A 20,589-nucleotide genomic window follows, 5' to 3' on the forward strand; every position below is an offset into this window, starting at 1 on the left:
AAATCTCCAGCATGGGATATTATTAAAAACAAATTATGTAACCACGTATTAATTATAAATAGCATCCAGGTATTTCAATTTGCATTTGTTTAATTTCTAATAAAATGGAGTATTTTAAAATATATATAGACTTTATTTTGCATTTTAGTGATTGGAGTGTTTTTTATTACATTTCTGATGTATTTGTGTTATATGAAATTCTTCTAATTACTCTTGTTCACTGTAAGCTCTTTATGGTATAGTGTATCATAATAAAGTTTTTATTTGTTCAAATTGATTAATGATTTAGATAGAAAAAAATCTTACTCATTGTGGAGCTGGATTCAAGTAAATATAAACAAAATGAAGAACACAAAATTTTTATACATAGTTCTATGATCTAGATAATATCCATTATGTTTATGTTGCCTCACATACAATGCATATTTTAAATATTGTCTATTAGTTAATAAATCAATCACTTATGTAGCTCACCTGATTTGTTATATGTCATTCAGTTACATGTATTTTCTAATTTTCATTTTGATTTTTTCTTTGATGCATGGGCTATTAAAAAATACATTTTAAAAAAAATTTTCATGATGATTTCTAATTTTATAGTTGTCTTTTTATTAATACTTTCTAGCTGAATTTGTGTTTTGGTCAGGGAACATATAGTTTCAACCCATGAAAATTACCGAGTCTTCATTTTTGGCTCAGTGGCTTGGGATGTTTCTTATTTTTTTGTTTTTTTGGTAAATATTTCTTATGTACTTTACTTATTGAATGTACTGTTGATTACTGACTCATTAGGTCAAGTTTACTATTTGTAAAGGTTAATCTTTGTATACCCTTGCTATTTCAAGTGCGGTCAATGGACCAACAACATCAGCTTTACCTAGGTGCTTCTTCAATATGTAGAATTTTTGCAACTCAGACCTATTGAATGAGAGTCTGCATTTTTAAAAGATCCCAAGGTGATGTTTAAGAAACAGTGTTCCTTATCATTACTGATTTTTACTACTTTTTCTATTATTGAGAAAAGTGTGGTAAAATCACCTACTATAATGATGTGTCTCTCTACCTCTTTTTTTTTTTTTTTTAATGCCATCAGTTTTTGCTTTATATTTTGAAGTTCTCTCAGGTTCTTACAAGTTTAATGTTGTTATATCTTTCTGGAGGATGACTAACCTTATTAATCATTGTGAATTGATTCTTGGAATGCTTTTTGCCTTAAACTCAATTAAGATAGTAATATAGCTTCATTAGCTTTGTTTTTTGATGTTTATCTGGGAGATATTTTCAGTTTTGAAATTTCAATATTTTTGAGTCCTTATGTTTTATACACATCTCTTGTAAACATTATTTAGATAGATTTTTTTTATCAATTGAAAACATTTTTAAAGGTGGACCATTAAATGCATTCATAAATCACTAATACATTTGGATTTAAACCACCATATATTTGCCCTCATATGTTTTATTTTCTTATTCATTTTTGACTTCTTTCACATTAGTTTTTTCTTTTTTTTCCTTTTCTATTTTGGCAGTTATAATTTGGTCCTGTTCTTTTTGTAGGAAATCCTATTAACTACCACATACAAACTAGGTGATCAAACTCCAAAGACACTTTTAACATGCTAGACAAGAAAAGGACTTATGAAAATTTTTACTGTCGTTACCACATTCCCACTGAATTAAATATTTATTGTTGTTGACTATTTCATTTTTATAACCCATGAGAATATTGTTTTTCTTTCTTTCTTTCTTTCTTTTCTTTCTTTCTTTTTCTTTCTTTCTTTCTTTCTTTCTTTCTTTCTTAGGTTTGAATATTTTATTTATTTGAGAGAGAGAGAGTAGGAATGGGGCAGGGAGGAGCAGAGGGAGAGGAAGAAGCAGACTCCCCACTGAGCAGGGAGACCAATGGGGGCTCAATCCCAGGGCCCTGGGATCATGACCTGAGCTGAAGGCAGAAGCTTAACCAACTGAGCCACCTAGGCTTCCCCTGAAGGATATTTTTTATTTTCATAGATTTCTTGATTTTTAATTGTCCTTTAATATGTTAAATATATCATTCTATAATTTTCATTTTTGCTGTTAAGAAATATATTGGCCTTTTGACGGATTGCTATGCAACTATTCTGTGCTTTTAAGATCATCTCTTGATTTTGAAAGTTTGTTAATTTTATAGATACTTTTGGTGTGGATCAATTTTTATTCTGTTGAGATTTGTTAGTCTTCTGGTATTACTGAATCTATGCATTATAATTATGATTATCCCTGGGCATTTTCAATCATAATCTTTTCAAACAATGCCTTGGTCCCATTTTCGATTTCTTCTATGACTCCAACACATATTAGTTTTTCTTACTTTATCTTCCATGTCTCTTGATCATTTTCTCATATACATTTTTAAACCTTCTGAAGACTTTCTTCTGGCATATAATTCTGTTGTATTCTGCAACTACTGTGAAAGCCATAGGTATCACCTCACAAACCTCCAACTATGAAAACTGTAAATTACCAAGGAGCTCTGTGGGTGGTTAGCAGCTTCTGAAATGACTTTCAGTGATATCTGCCTTTTGATAAACTCTCCTAAAGTCACCTCCCCTTGCATGTGGGGTAGATCCAGAGAGTTCCTTCTAATAAATAGAGTAAAGTAAAAGTAATGGAATGTCATCTTTATGATTAGGTTGTAAGAACTGTGACTTTTGTCTTGCTAGCACTTTCTTGTTCTATTGCTTATTTGCTACAATGAATTTAGCTGCCATGTTTTGAGATGCTCTATAGAGAAGCCCACATGGCAAGGACACAATCTAGGCCAACAACCCTTGAAAATCAACCTGCTAACAACCAGGAGTGTGATAACAAGGAGTAGTTTTACTTATTTTCATTTGCTTGATCTATCATTTCTATCATTTTCTGACAGAAATATTTAAAAATCTTATGCTAGTTAACTTATTTTTATAATGCTGTCAGCGTTTTCTTTATGTATGTCTAGGCTATATTAAGGGCATATGATTTTATAGCTTTTCTATTCTCATTGTGTATTTTCATATATATATATGTGTGCATATATATGTGTGTGCATATGTGTGTGTGTGTGTGTGTGTGTATACATGCATTATTTTTTTTTAAGATTTTTCTTTATTATTTACTTGAGAGAGAGCGAGAGAGAGAGAGCACAGAGGGAGAGGGAGCACAGAGGCAGAGGAGAAGCTGACTCATTGCTGAGCAGGGAGCCCAATGCGGGGCTCAATCCCAGGACCCTGGGATCATGACCTGAGCTGAAGGCAGATGCTTAACCGACTGAGCCTCCCAGGCACCCCATACATATGCATTATTTAATCCCCTTAATATATCATCTTTTAAAGTATATTTTTTCTTGATCTTGATATTCTAAAAGATTCATTCTGATTAGAACTTCACTGGCAGATCTCATTTTATTTATTTAGTTAGAAGTGTTTCTGTTTGGTTTTATTTTAGATTGATTCTTCCAGGTCACATATAACTGATTTCTGTGCTTTTTTGTAAATCTGATCATTATCTTCTTAATACAGTCAGTATACTCCTTTATTTGTTTGTTTGTTTATTTTTGTGGGGTTTGGCTAGCTTTCTGCTGATGTAGGAAAGTATTAGCTGAGACAACTGGGGAGATTTGGCAATACCCTCTCCAGTTGGTTAGCAATGTTTGCATGGTAATAGGAGAGGAGTGAGCAAGCAAGCACAGTCACACATGAACTGCTGGCATCCCATTTGCTAAAATCCAAATGGCAATGGCAAATCAAATGGCTAAGCTTGAAGTTAGAGTTGGAGAATCCCACAGAGTTACATGGCAAAGGAAGTGAATATAGGACTGGGTGAGGAATTGAAACCATAATGCTGTCAATTTTCCACACTCCTTTTCTTACTTTGTATATCTTGAAGCTATCAATCATGTTTCTATTTCTATTTTAATCATTTATCTGTCTCCATATATATACATTTATACATGTATCAGCATTTGATTCTTCTATCTGGCACAAGACAGATCCCATAATAATTACAAATATAATGTTTTCCATTTTGTAACATTTTCTAAAATTTTTCCTTCTCAATTTTGAATATAAAAATTAGCTAGTGGTTTTTATAACTAATAAATAAACATGAAGGTACATTTGTATTAACTCCTACACTTTCATTTTTTATTATGTCATATAAATCCTTCTTTGATGATTTTCTTTTCATCTAAGTGTAATTTCTTAAAGGTCTCCTGTAAGTATTAGAGGAGTCATAAATTATTTATTAAATAAAATTTTGGAGATGTGTTTATTGTTCTTTACTATGTTTTAATTTGTTGAGAATTAATACACAGAAACATGATTATATGTGCTATCAAGTGTATACACTGATGCTTTTTAAAATATGTATACACTTATGTAAGCATGCCCCTGATTAAGATATAGAAGTTTTCAGCTTACTAGAAGTTTCTCTTGTTCTCTTTCCCAATCCATACCAATGCCCCCTTCCACCCCAAAGAGGTCATCTTCATTCTGACTTCTATCACCAGACTTAGTTTTGCCTGTTTGTGAAATCCATATGAATGGAAGCATACATATAGCATATGGTCTTTAGTATCTTGATTGCTCTACATTGTAACTCTTAACAGGTAGATGATTCTTCCCATTTTATTCTTCTAAATTTATTCTGATTTAGCATATATGAGAATGATAACATCTAAACTACTGGTGTCTGGGGGCACTGGTAGCTAACTTTTATCCTGAAAAATCCATAAAAGGCTGAGGAATTGGTGTCATCAACTTTAGGAAATTGGGATGAGACAATTAAAATAATACTTAGTGCCTGAATTCAATGTCACTGGGCAGTTGTCCACTTCTTAGTCAGAGTCTATATATAGTTCATTATTTGGACTGGGGGAAATAGATACCACTGGAAAAAGAGAAGTTAATTTCAAAAGAAAGAAATAATACCAAACATATATTTTGAATGCTGAGCTTCCCCATCTCTCATTATCTACTTGGCTTCTAGAATTCTGATAGGGAGATCTATACTCTCTAGACGTGGAAGGGTAAAGAAGAATCTTTTTGCTTATTTGTTTATTGTTTTAACTTTCATTTCCATAGTGAGGTTATATCTTTCAGTTTCATTTGACTCTATTCCTAAAGTCAGGATTAGTGCGTGAGAACCTGGGCTACTTCCAGGTGGAGTTATCTGTATTTCTTACTGATACATTATGGAAATAATTTTCTCACCATAGTTTTTATGTGTATTAAATTGTAACACCAGTGTCTAACGGGGCTTTTATATTTGGAATGTGTTTTCTACCTACCAGTGAAGATACAGGATTATGTGGATCACATTTTAGCTCTGGCTTTCTTTGTGGAAGATCACATAAGAACAAAATATTCCTTGGCAATTTATATTTTAGTTAACCTGTTGTTTTTCTAAGCCGTAGTTTCCTCCATTTTACCTCTAAGACCGAGAAAGACAAAACAGTAAACTCGGGCTTTAATAATGTGTGTTCTTTTCACTTCTACATCCTCTCTTCTTTTTTTCTCTTCTTTTTGTCTTGCCTTTCCATCCCTGTACTGCTCACCCTCCGAATCAAAGGTGCTTAACTCTGTCACCTGAAATCAAATCAAAAGGTGATTTATTTTAAATAATTTAGAAATCACTTTTCTCTCAGTTTTTTTCTGTTGGAAACATAAATACATGTGGTGAATTTTTTCTCACCATTTACTTTCTTGATCCTAAATTGTACTTTTAAGAAGTTGCTTTGGGCTGGGAGAAATATTAGGAATAGGTAAATTCCATTGATTTATATTGTTAAGTCAGAAACTAATTTACATATAATTTTAAACATGATTTTCCTTTCATTGTGAATAAAACCAACTGTGTTTTTCCTCTTAGGAGAGAGAGAGAGAAACTTAACAATCTATATAGTCACTACTCTGTAGCAGTAGAAAATATTAATGTTAGTATTGTGGAGAATGAAGAAGCAGTGAGTGAAGCATTGAAGGAAACAAAGACATCAAGAAAGGAATTATCTGCTTTATCAAAAACGGTGGGTTTTCCTATTTAAAAATAAAAAAAAATACTGATTTTAGTTTTAAGCCATAGCTGTTAAAACTTACTGTCAGTAATGAAATAGCAGTTAGCCATTTTTCTGTCTATATTAGTTTTCTCTTAATGCATAACAGATTACCAGAATCTTAGCAGCTTGAAACAACCCCCATTTATTATCTCAAGATTTCTTTGGGTCATGTCCTAGTTGGTTCCTGTGCTCTGGGTCTTCTAAGACCGAAATCAAGCTATCCGCTGCCCTGCATTTCTTTCTGGAGACTCTAGGATTAAGCTGCTGTCAGGCTCATTTCAGTTTTGGCAGGACTCAGTTTCTGTGCTTTTAGAACCAAAGTCATTGTTTCCCTTGCTGTCAGCCTGGGATCATTCTCAGCTTTCAGAGGCTGCTTGCATCCCAGGCTGGTGGTTCCCTTATATCTTTAAATCAGGAATGGGGGGTTGAGTCCTCTCTGGCATAGTATCACTCTGACCCTCCCTTATGACTCATCATCCTGCCTTCCTTCCTCTTCTGCCACATCTCATTTACTATAGTAAAAGAAATAATAGTAAAAAGAATTGATAAAATGGTAAAAAGAAATAATACTATAGTACAAAGCAATAATATACACATTCTGAACCATTTGGCTTTCCTACTGAGATTTAAAACTACATGTTTTTTATTGCCACTTTCTATTATAATATTTCTATTATAATATTATAGTATATTTCTATCTATATACTCTTTAATTGTCTCATTAAATTTTTAAAATTAATCTATAATCAAGAGTGAGACTAAGCATGTTTTGATGGCTTTTTGGAGGTCATTTGTATTTCCTTTTTTTGTGAAAAAGCTGCTCACGATTTTCCCCATCTGTTGAGTGATTATATGTTGACTGATTTGTTAGAATTTGTTGAATATTATCAATACTAAATATTTTTAAGTTACATATGTTAAAAATATGTTTATCCATTCTTCTTTCATTTCTTTATGGTAACTTCTGATGAAGAGAAGCTTCAGTTTTAATGTAGTAAAAGTTATAAATACTTTCCTTTGACCTTTGGGCTTTTCTGAGTTTAAGAATAATTTTTTCTACCTTGAGGTCAAAAAATATTCTCTGGCATTTTATTCTAAATGTTTTGAAATTTGGCTTCTCATATTTATATGATGCTTTCTATAATGAGTTTTGATTATCTATTATGGTGAATCCCTCAGTCTTACATTTCTTTATGAGTTTTAGGTTGTTCTTAATCTTTGACCTTCCGTATAAATTTCAGTGTTATCTTACTCATTTCCTTCAGAAGTTTTATTGGAATTATGATTGGAATCATATTCATTTATTGATTGTATGATGGAAAAATGAGATCTTTATGATGGAGATACCTAAACATAAACATGATCTATCTGTCCATTTATTTGGGTAGTTTTTCTAAATTGAACCTCAGCCAGTTTCCTTGGAACTTTGTAGAAGACAAACTCTCTGGAAAATCAACCTGAGATTAGTCTTAGACAAATTAACCCTTATATCTCCACTGAATTTTAAAGTTATTTTTAAAAATAAATTCTTAATGTAATTCTGATTTATTCATAAATGTAGTCTATATGGTAGGTATTGTGAAGGCTTAATTTTTGTCCTATTACATGGGTAATTTGCATTAATATTTTATTTAGGAAAAATCTTTTCTCTGGTAGTGGGATGCAATCCTAAACAAGTTCATTTTGTAAACTGTGCTAATTCTGTTATTTAAATCTTTTGTATTTCTGATTTATTTTCTGGCCGATGTATAAATTACTGACAGCTGTATTAAAGTATTTCAATGTGATAGTGGATTTCTTTCTTATTTTTTCCATTTTTCTGTTATTTTCTGCTTTATATAGTTTGTAGCCATGTTTTAGATGAAACTAAATTTCGAATGTTTAGAATTAAGTTTTTGCTTATGATATATTTTATTTTTACATTTTAAGCTATAAATTATTAGAAGTTTTGGAATGCATATTTCACTTACTATGAAGCTTAATCAACATCTTTAACTTCTTGAACAGTTTAAGGACCTTATGATTTTTTCTTATTGTGTAGCTAATCTTCCATCATGTTATGCCTATCTTATTTAATAATTGCCATATTAAGATAATTTTTATTAGTTTACACAATAAATGTTTGATTAAATTTTTTCCCAGTGTAACATTTTGCACACAACTCTTTTTGTTTATCAGACACTCCCTTTTTTTTTTTTTTAAGATTTTTTAATTTATTTATTTGACGGAGAGAGAGACAGCCAGCAAGAGAGGGAACACAAGCAGGGGGAGTGGGAGAGGAAGAAGCAGGCTTCCAGCAGAGGAGCCTGATGCGGGGCTCGATCCCAGGGATCCGGGATCACGCCCTGAGCCGAAGGCAGACGCTTAAAGACTGAGCCACCCAGGCGCCCCTGTTTATCAGACACTCCTATTGCATTATTTTTTTCTTGTTACTAAAGTGTATCTTTTACAAGCTTTCTTAGTGAGCTAGATTTGGTATTTTCAAAATTTTGTTTCCCTGAAAATGTCTATATTTTGTTCTCTTTTATGCATTGTAGGGAATATGCACCTGACTTAATATGGGCATGACTTACACAGCTGCATAGGCGATGTAAAAGAATCCAGAAATAGGCAAGGTTTAAAACACTAAACTAAAACACAGTGGGCCAAAGTGCCAGAAGGGATGACATGGAAATAATGAATTGGGAGAAATTGATCTTAAGTCGATAGTAATAGAAGTATCTTTTCCCTCTAACTCTGTTCTCTAACTACCTGGAAAAACCCCAAGAGGCCAGAATGTGCCAAGTTCTTTCTTTATTCTATCTTTTCATAAATACAGTACCCTCTAATTATAAAGTCAGTATTCAACTCACTCATCCTCCCATTGTCTGGCTGAATCCTCTCATTTCATTTATTTATTTTTTATTTTTTTAAGAGAGAGCACATGCACGCTTGTGAGCAGTGAGGGGAGGAGCAGAGGGAGAGGAAGAAAGAATCTTACACAGGCTCCACACCTTTCTGAAGCCCATCGAGGGTCTTAGTGTCAGGACCCTGAGATCATGACCTGAGCCGAAATCAGGAGTCAGATGCTTAGCCGACTGAGCCACCCAGGCACCTCATAAATCCTCTCATTTTAAACTTCAGCTTAGAAGGGGTAAAATCATTGGTGAAACAGTCTCTTCACTTTTTTCTGTCTGCTTTGGTCTCTAATTGCACTCTATGTTTACCTCCATACCAATACTTACAACACTGTTGAAGTCAGTGATTACTTGTCTACTTCTTTTTAGACTATACGGTTTTCAATGATAAGAGGTACATTGTGATTTTTGTTTCCTCTGTGTAACATGCACAGTATCTGTCCTATATTAGGTACTCAATGAAATGCCATATTAGGCACTCAAGAAAAGGCATTTCAGGCTTTTTGAATGAGTGAGTTAAGCAGTGAATAAATGAAAGAAAAGGAAGGAAGGAAAGGAGGGAAGGAAGGGAAGATAAGAAGAAGGAAGAAGGAAAGGAAAGATAGAAGGAAGAATAAATGGAGAAAAAGAAACTTATCACCTTGTGAGCTTGGAAAGAATTTTGTGAGGTGTGGAGTGTATAGTGCATACATTCAGATAATCTGTGAAGATTTAAAATAATGCATGTAGCTTTCTAATGCCTGTAGCTTTCTTACATAAAATTTCTTTCCAGGGACTACTATAAGCATCAGGGAAATACAGCACAACCAATAAAAATTTTAAAAATATTATACAGTGTTATCAAATAATTATGTTCTCAATTTCCTGATCAGCTGAAATTTGTCATCTTAAAGAATATCATTGTTAATAAAATAACTTCAAAAATGGAAAATTCATTCACTAAGCCTACAATCAGTTTTTTATTTCTTTGATCATCTCTAAAATGGCACGTGTGGCCCTTCATAACAAAATGTTATTTTTGATGAGATATTATGAACATATTTTATAAGGTTAGTAATCTTTTTCAATTATAGAAATCATTTGGGGACTATCATACTTCCTGGGGAAAATCAGAACATGATGAAGTTTAGATATATTAATTTTTTTCCTGCATTTTGCTCATTATAAAAACCTTTAAGCTAGGTTTTCAAAGAGCGCATGTTAAGCACTCAATTAAAAGCAATGATGTGCATCACTTCCATGCATTATTTTTTGGTATGCAGTTGAAACTTCTAGCTCAAGAGAAAAGTAAAAGATTTGTGCTGCCTAATTGCACATACAACCTAACTAATTTTTTAAAATTTCAAGGCATATCATGCTTCCGATTTAGTCTGTACTTCATTAACGTACACTTTTTCTAATTTGTGTTGGAATTGTATCTATGAAAACACATTTTTCCTTCTCATTTCTATAAACAGTAGCTTTTGTAGACCAGAAAACATCCTGAAATTAAGTACTTTAAAAATATTGTCAAATCAAATTCTTTTTAAATACAAAAGTACAGATTTTCTATAAATTCTTTTCTCATGTTTTCTTTGAAGTCTACTACTGCCATAGTTCAGAATTTTTTCAGAACATCATCATCTGCAACTCTTAGTTTCTTATGATAGTAAAAAAACAGCCATCTGTATTTCATTTTATCCAGTCATTTCATTAGGTAATAAAAAATGACTTTTAAAGATTTAGAAACCCTTTGTGATTTTCATATTTTACTGACCAGTGGCAGGTACACAAAACTTTAAAAAAAAATCAGATTGCAGATGAAGGTTGTAAATAAGTGAATGGCTTTTGTATATATGCTTATGTTTTCATTTTTGGATATCAATTTTGTTAGTAGAAATTTATTATTTATTACTACCTTATTGGTCTATAGTAGTGTAAATCCTGCTACCACAAAACATCCATAAGCAAATTCTACTTTTTGATTCATATTTTACCTTAAAGTCTTCTGAATTAAGCAATTTATTTCTTAAAAAAGGTAATCAAATAATTATTACTAATCATATGCATAATTATTACTATCACCAAATAAGAAACTAGTCTAAAGAGGCAGAGTAAATTCTTCATGGACACAAAGCTATTAAGTGGTAGAACCAAACTACAAAGCAATATTTTTATATTCTTTCATTATAAAATAATATTATTATATATGGATAAAATGTGATAATATATATAAAAGTACATATTGCTAATTTTTTCATCATAAGATTTCAAACTCAGTGTGGCATATTTCTAAAATATTTTAAAAATCAATGAAATTGACTTTATTTCATTTCTTATTTTAAAGAAGTGCTTAATGTTATCTAAATGTTGATTTCAAATATATGCTCATTTTCGTGTTTAAGATTTAAAAAATATGCTCAGGTTATAAAAAACTGTTTACCAGGAATAGATGTCACTTTGTGAGCATCTGTGAAGATTCTGAAGAGTTTCTCATTTGACCTATTGAAGTGATGTATTATATTAATATTAAATCTTTTTTAAATTCTTGAGATGATTCTGCTTGGTTATGGTTTATTGTTCCTTTAATTTACTGCTGAGTTTGATTTGCAAGTATTTTATTTAAGATTTTGCATCCATATTCATAAGTTAGTCTGTATTCCAGTGTTCTTAATTTGTGCTATATTTGATAGATTTTCTTATCAGGATTATACTAGCTTTAAAAAATGAATTGTGAAGCTTTTCTTCCTTTCTTATTACCTGAGGAATTAATATGGATTTAAATAACTTTTTCCTGAAAGTTTGATAAAACCCTTTGGTGAAAATATAACTCTGGTGCTTTTATGTTTTTTAATTGAATTATTGTTTATTTGTCATGGACAGTTTTTTTATTTCATCACATGATTGGTCTTACCAGGTTATATATTTCTTCTTAAGGTTAATTTACAATTTTTTAATGGCCCTAGAAATAATCCAACTGGATTAAGATTTTGAAATGATTTTGATATGATATAGAATGCTGTCTTACACTTTTATCTCTTATTTCTAATTAATTATATGTATTTTTCACTTTTTAATTAGATTTTTAAATTTTTATAAATGGGATAAATAATAAGAGGTGGCCCCTAGATTTCATAACACTACAATTTCCAACTTTAAAATATTAACGTATGCTTTTACAATTAACGATTTATTTTCTTCTTATTCCTTTAGGCTTATTCTATTCCTTTTTACCTTTCGCTTCTCTGTTTTGAATGCGTAATGTTTTTGTTTTTAAATCTTTCCTTAAGAACTACAGTTGCATTTCTTGTTATACTTTGAAACAAAAGTTATTTAAAGGATTTTCTGTATTCACTCTCTCAGATTTCTCTCCTGCATTCCCACTAAATAATTTCCAGTCAGTTTTCACCACCACACTACACTGAAATTACTAAGGGATCGTATTTTCTTCCTTACAACCCCTACAAAATCTGGTAGCATTCATTATACAAACTGTTAGCTAACATTTCTTTAAGGCACTTTTTGAATAGCACAAATGTGCACGACTCAGAGTTTGGAATATACTCATGTGAGTAAAGGAAATATTGATCTATGACTTCACTATCCAGCTGTGGTCACCGCTAATATTTTGCTGTGCATAAACAGGCTCTGTGCTATATTTAAAAACTATATTATCATATGCATACAGTAATTGATGACATTTTTCTCCTTATATAAAAACTTATTCAAAATTATCTTATATTTTACAATGTAATTTTAATAATTGAGAGTTTCTTAGAACTTTATTATTGAACATTTATGATGTTTTCAGTTTTTAAGTATTTTAATCAAAGCTATGGTAAGTATTTCTGAAATTTAAATATTAACATAACTGTTCATTTTAACAAAATAATATTGTGATGGAAAAATAGTAAAAGTTGAATTATGGTGTAGTATTAGAGGTTCAAGCAAGAATCCTATCCCATGTATTTCTGGTAGGGCTTGAATGATTTGCCTTCATTTTTACATTTTCCAAAATTAACTCATTTTTTTAACAACAATATTTCCATTAATTTAATTTCTTGGCTTTTATATCATTAATCTTGTAGAGTTATTGTCCACAAGAACTTGTATGGCAACTGTTCACAATTTAAGATCTGAGTTTATACTATTCTTACCTTTTACCTAATGTTAAAACTTCAAATGTTGATGTTACAGATTGTTTCTTTAAATCTAAAAAAATTTTAAATATCACCTTAAACATAAACCACCCCTCAGAGCAGTACGCATTGTATAATATTTGTGCTTGTTCAGGGAAGAAGGAGAAGAAAGCACAAAGAGTTTAATATCAGAATGTTTATAGTTAGGAGGATTAACCATTGTCCCATATGTCTGCATTTTGTTTTACTTAGTTGTGTATATGGTGCATATAAGGGACAAATGAGTCCTAATTTACAACATCTCATCTTTTTAGATGTTAAAAATGTTTCCAGTCTATGAAAAAGTAGTTAGTAAACATTGTGTACACTGTGTTTCGATTTACAGAAAGGATTGTTCTTCAAATAACTAGAGGAAGTGAAACTGTTAAAATTCCCTTGTTAAAATTCCCTCTAAGGGTTACAGATACTTACACTTTCTCCTGGGCTGATAGAGATGGGAAGAGGGAGGGCTCTAGGCCAGAATATTCCTTCCTTCAATGCTGCTGTGTATATAGTGGGCAAACTAAATAAATCCTTACTTGAAAAAATCTAGTCTTCTAGATATTTAAACGTTGAGCATTTGTTAAAGGCATAGGGTTAAAGTAACACTTTAAGTATTCTGTTAATTCATAAGAATGGTTGTATTTTGGGAATGGAATTGTTAAGCTTGATGTCCTGGAGAGTATGCTGACTGTTCACTGGGTGGCAGGGTGTGGGTTGGGCAGGGAAGGGAGTGAGGAGAGAAGCATTCTGTACCCGTGAGTCTTTAGCCAAGTTCAGATGGTCTAACCATTGTTCTGTAAGTGCACTATAGTTAACACTGCTGTGTATTAAAGGATAAGCAAGTCCTAATGTCCAAAGTATATAAAAAGTAAGGGTGGTAAAATAGTCCTGTTATAATAAATGTCCTTTTGTTAGTTTTCAGTAAGGACTGTTCTGGGGGTGTCTGTTAATCTACCTCTTGGAATGAGATGTATTCCTGTACTTAGTCATTGAAATGGTGGAGGGAGCAGAGGAAGGGTGGAGGGAAGGGCTTTTTACTAGTATCTCCATACCCTGAAGATGGTTTTAAATTATAACCAGAGGTCTGTATGTGTGTTTTTGTAAAGTACCTGTGTTTATTGTGGAAAAGGTTCATGATTTGTAACATTGAAGTTTTTCAGATATCCTGAGGTAGAACGTATGATGAAATGTGCAGCCAATGAATTAACCAATTTATAAGTTTCTTTTTGTTATAATTGATAGGAAAGAAGCATCTTGAACATGGAATTGTTAAACTGTCTCTGAGAAATAAATGTAAGGACTTATTAGGTTGGCAGCAGAGGGGCAGAAGGAAGTATAGAGGGAGAGATGTATGTGGGTGTGTTCATATTTACATTTAAATGATAACTGTTAATGTACGTACATCACTTTTGGCTACACTGTAGGAAGATACTGAGTGATTCAATAGCAACATAATTCCTTGCTAATAGTGTAGACTGGATAATGAAGTCTTTCAGAAACATTATACTTTGTGTACTCTGTTATTTTGTCTCATTTTTAATTGAACATGAAGAAAATGCATTATTTTAATTGTAATTTTGCCAATATCGTTATCCAGAGGCCTTTGCCATTTTTGTCTTTTATGACATTTTTGTCACCAAGTAAGGCAGGATTACATTTTTTTTTCTTTCAAATTGAGTTTGAGTAGTGTATTCTTGGTTATCAAAATACTCGTAGTTTTGGGACTTTAAAATAATAAATATTTGTGTTGTGTAAAAAAGCATGATACGTAACTGTGTGATCTTAATTACATTAAAATGCTTAGTTATATAGATACGCACATGGGACCTAGCAGTCAAACTGTAAACTGCTTGTGATTACAGATGACTTTGTTCTTTGCTTCTTGTGTTTTGCAGTTTCCTTTTATGCATGTTAACTTTAAAAAAATAAATTTTTAAAAAACTTAAAAAAAACCCAAACTACATAACAGTTCTTGGTGTTTGCATTATAAGTATAGGAGGTTTTTCCCTCCTCAGTATCATTTGTGATTTAATTTACTAATTCTTTAAAATAAAAATTCCTGACTTGTCTTTAAGGCAAACATTATCTATGTTGTAAAAGAGATAGATTTTGGAAATTTTACAATTGATTTGAGTCAAATGGAGAGCTAAGTTATTCCCATAATAAATAATTCTGTATGCATTTGGTGCCTTATGATTAACTTTTAGATGAAACTACCCACTGGATTTCTTGTACTTCACAGTTCTCGTAGAGAGAGTAACTCTGTATTAAGTACTGTAAATATTGGTTACTTTCTTTAGTATTCTTTAAATGATAAAAATGCTGTAAGGTTATAAATTCAATCATTTTCTAGTTGTAGAGGTGGTTTAATGTATAATAGGGGGAAAAACCTATATTCTATGTCACTGCTAAAATTTCAGTTAATGTATTTGGGTATAATTTACAAATATTAATCAATTTTAATTGAAATACTTTTTTAATTGAAGTGATTCACATGTTCTTTAATCTAGAAGGACACATAAGGATATTGCCCCTCAACTATTTCAGTGTAACCAAAAATAGAGAAGTGATTATCTAAAAAATATTTTGGACATGTCCCCACTGTCTAATGGAATACACACAGAAACACAGATACATGCACACATATATGCATACATATACATAAACATATATGCATACATATAAGATACATGAATATATAGATATTCATACATGCATACATACATATATGTACATATGTACATATATACGAATGAGTGAATGAATGAATGACTGCATCCCGGGCATACATGGGAGATCCACAATGTTGTGAATTTTACATCAGCAAAAAAACGGAAGAGGCCAAGAGTGTATAAAATAGAAGAAAGCTGTTGGATCTCATGATTCTGGCAGGAAGCAGATTGATAAAATTGTCCATCTGCAAACATGTGCTATCTTTCATGAAAAAGAAAGGATGACTTAGATGATGAAACCAAGAGTCCTGAAGGTGGAACCAAGAATTGAGACGGTGGATAAAATTCCAGAGGGTGCAACTGAGAGCTAGAGAAGATTATTCTTCCTCTTGGCTGAGGATAGAAAAAGTCAGGGAAATGTAGCCCAAAGTGGAGTCAGAGAGACACAGAGCATGAGAAGCACTCAACAAGCGATTGCTAACTTTAAAATGGAGTGGGCCATATTGAAAATGTGAAAGGAAAATGATTTCTACCTACAGTCTTAATGAGATTAGCAGTGGCTCATTCCCTAGAGTTTGTGCAGAAGAGCTCAGGCCAGCTGAAACCTTCATTTCAGCTTGTGAGATCCTAAACAGGGTATTCACTTAGCCCACTAGCCTTCTGTCCTTCAGAACCATGAGATAACAAATATGTATTATTTTAAGCCAGTAAGATGATACCATTCTATTTGTGTCTTTTAGAAATGTTTTCAAAGGTTTCCTCATGTAGGGTTTCCATATTTTTGATAAGTTTATGCCTAATTATTTCATTGCACGGTAATTGGGGATTTTCTCTTTCATTAATTCTCATTCCTGGTTATATTTAGGTATATGAAATCAATAATACTAATTCATATTATACTAATTTACTGATTTTAATATTATTTATGGTAGTTTTATCATTGTTTATTTTGGACTTTCCAAGGGTGCTATTATTTCAACTATAAATATAGATACTATTATCCCTTCACTATTGTTAATGTCTTTTAATTGTTACCTGATTACATTGGTTAATGCATCCAGTATAATGTTAAATGGTAGTAGAGATCATTGGCATCCTTGCTATGTTCTTTTGATGGGAGTGGTGCTAGTTTTTTTCCTTAAGTAAGAGTCTGACTTCAGGAGTCAATATAGATTTTGTCACGTTAAGAAAATATCCGTTCCAGTTTACTGAGTATTTTTTTCATTGGGAACAAGTGTCAAATTTTATGTCTTTTTTGCCTCTAGGGAGATGCTCATGTAATAATTTTATATGTATGAATATAGTGAATTATATTGATGGGTTTCCTAATGTCGAACCTTGCATTATTGTAATAAATCTTATTTGGTCATAGTATCTCTCACCCTTTCTTAGACACATTCCAATATTCTTTTTTGCCTTCACCATTCAACCAGAGTATCTCTGATTTAGGTCAACAGCGATTTCCATATTGCCAAATCTAATCATTGTTTCTTTGTCCTTATTTTAATTAACTTCTATGTAGCACTTAACCAAGTTGATTATACCCTTATCTCTGGAAACTTTTTCTCTTGGTTTCTAACACACGCTAATCTTGTTTCTTTTAATTCTTCTGGAAACTTGCTCTCAGTTTCCTTCGCTGGTTTCTCTATATTTCCCCAAACTCCACAAACATTTGAGAATTCCCAGGGCATAGTCTTTTAGAATAAGCTTTATGTATATGTAACTGACAACTCAATCTCCACTTAGTTGTCTAGTTGGTATCTCAAGCTTACCTTTTCCAAAATTGAACTTTAAATATACAACCTCTCTATAAATCTGCCGTTTTCCCTGTTCCAGTTTATGACATTCAGTCCTTCTAGTTTTTCAGACCAAGGCAGTTGAAATGTGCATTGGAACTATATATTAATTTATTTTGGGAATTGCTAGGCCAAAAAAAATCCATCTGTTCAGTCTTAGTAGATAATGCCAAAAAATTTTTCCAAAATAGTTATACATTTTTCTTACTCAGACCATCATGTATGAGAGTTCCAGCCTCAGATCAACACCATTGTCTAATACTGTCTTTTACTTATTTTTAATTATAGTTCTTTTGTAGGATTTATCCCACTGTGGTTTTAAATTTTCATTTCTTTGATGATTAGTAAGGTTGAGAATTTTTAAAGCACTTTATTTAGAATGTCGTTTTAGAGGCTGTCACAGAGAATCAGACTCAAATTTCTCCTCCACATTCCAGTTGTGAGCTGCACATTACACCCTTTTGAGATTCAAGTTTTCTCATTTGAACAACTAGATGTGTGTCAATTTAATATGTTAATCTGCAAGAAAGGTATTTAGGGGTTAATGTGTTGATTAAAGGAGAATACATATAAAGGGTATCATTCATTTAGAAAAACATTTTATTATTTACATGTTTTTAATAATTTTAAATATTTATTGATATTTTGTGTTCAAATTTAATCTTCAATATGCATGTCTAAAACATTGCCAATTATGAATCCCTTATATCACTAATTATTTAAAATGTATATGTTCTCTTTTCAGTGATAGTGTATGCAGAATGTTTTCCCACCTCGATGTTTTCATTATTTTTATTTACAATTATCCTCAGTAATTTCTACTCTATTAACTCACCCAATTTATGAAACACTGAGATTGTGTAGACTAGGTGATGTCTTTAACTTAATTTTCTCCTAAATGTTATTAAGTAACATGTTCACTTAGGCAAATGGTATAAATAAAAAGATAAAAAGATTTAGGTATTAATTTCAACACCTATTTTCTACTCATATCTGATCTTGCATGACATAGCCTGTGTTGCCAACACAGTATGTCATCTTGCACATATTTTTCTATGTTCCTGTAAATATATATATTTGTACAATTTACTATTTTATTTTTAATTTAAAAAGGATTTTTCCAATATACACGCTTAGTAAACTTGCTCTTTTACTTAAAAATACATTGTGATAGTCCTCAAGGTTATTAGATATAAGCCTAATGTACTTTTTTAAAAAAGATTTTTATTTATTTATTTATTTATTTATTTATTTAATTGGTGGGGAGGGGTAGAGGGAGAAGGAGAGGAAGAGGGAGAGAATCTCAGGCAGACTTCACACTGAGCATGGAGCCCGAGGCAGGGCTTCATCTCACCACCCTGAGATCATGACCTGAGCCCAAACCACGAGTCAGACGCTTAACAGACTGAGCCATCTGAGTGCTCTTAATGTACTTTTTTAATGGTACAAATATTAAATACTATGAATTGCCACCATATCAGAGTACAGTGCAGAAAACAGAAATCCCCCCGTTTTAGGCAGAAAGGGACTTAGAGATTTCAACAAGTTTGCAAAGCTGGCCAAGAGAACTGTAGGCTGGACTTCCAGGAGTGTTTTCCTGATTGACCAGTTGAGGAACTATGACATTGGAGGCTGCTTCTGGGCCTGTATTGAGTGTACACCTGCTGCTTGGATGGGAAAGCTGGGATCTGGATGCTGTAGCCACAGCTTTTGAAGCCACAGTCCTGTAACACCACAGCTAGCAGATGGACACAAAAACACAACTATACAACATGCACATCTCACGACCTTACTTGCCAATAGAGAGAAAACAAAACCAAACTTAAAGAAAGCAACCAAGAACCAGGAAGATGCCTTTTACCTCAATTTTACGTTCCATAATATGCATGACTGTGTCCTATTGGGCAAAACTATTTTGCATCTTGAACACTTTCACAAGAGTAGAAACTGCCTTCTTTCCTGCCTCCCTGCTTTCTTTTCCATTCTTTTTCTGTCCTGTGCTCTAATACACAAGAAAGCACATTAGAAGGAGGTTGCAAAGGAGGTTCATTGAACCATTAATTACACTTTATTCACCTCAACTACAACTTACTCATTTACCTTTCAAATTCAGAATGAAAACAGTTATTAACTACTGCTAACAGTATTAAAATTAATAACTTCGTGTATGCTGTTTTTATGTGCTGGTTCTTTGTGCTGAATTCTCAAAATTTGGATTGTTGTGTCAGAACTAAGTGTATTTTTCAAGATAGATATTACTGAAATATGTTCTGAAAAGTTTGGTATATGTACATTTGTGCATATGTATATGAGCAATACAAATGTCTGATTTCTTACTTTTCCCAACACTGTAGGTGTTTTAAAATCATACCAGCTTAATTGTTGGGTAAAGAAGTATTGGATTAATTTTTATTTTCCTGCCTGGAAGTGAAGTAAATTCCTTGTCATTTTCTTTTTATGAGCCATTCAGATTTCCTCTTCTTTTCTTACTTGCAAAGATTACTATTCATGACATACTACATAATTTTAGATATTCCAGTGATGAGCATTTTCAAAGTTATATATTTATTATCATTTATATTGAGAACGCAATTAGCACACAATGATTTCGTGTGTGATTCCATGGATTTTATTGCTTAGGGAAGGGCTAAAATAATAGTACTTATTAAAAAATTGCAGGTTGTAAAATTATACTGTAGTACTTACGGTGTGCTCATGAGCATTTCATAACTTCACTTCCTGAGCCTGCCAACAAACACCTATCAGTGGCATGGTAGTACAGATCATTAATTTTGACCTTAAGGCACTGAATTTTCATGTTTATCTTTTCTTTTTATTGGAAAATGCACTGGAAAATCTACTTCTAAAAGATTGACAATCGTTTGGCGTATGAAATATGTATAATTTTAGGCATCAGAGCTACCACATCTGATCTAGAAAGTACATTAGAAACTGGTCTGGGCCCTATTTATGATTTTTGTACTTCTGTAG

At 32.1% G+C, this 20,589-nt stretch overlaps 1 protein-coding gene across 1 annotated transcript in view; it reads left to right on the plus strand.

Annotated features, from left to right (window-relative positions):
- Window positions 1-20,589, plus strand: part of CCDC178 (coiled-coil domain containing 178) — a 374,996-nt gene that overhangs the window by 56,421 nt on the left and 297,986 nt on the right. The window contains 1 exon segment of the mRNA XM_057313270.1: window positions 5,890-6,043. Within this exon segment, the coding sequence (XP_057169253.1) occupies window positions 5,890-6,043 (154 nt within the window).

Source organism: Ursus arctos, unplaced genomic scaffold, assembly GCF_023065955.2.
Source record: "Ursus arctos isolate Adak ecotype North America unplaced genomic scaffold, UrsArc2.0 scaffold_17, whole genome shotgun sequence".
NCBI classification, from domain to species: Eukaryota; Metazoa; Chordata; class Mammalia; order Carnivora; family Ursidae; genus Ursus; species Ursus arctos.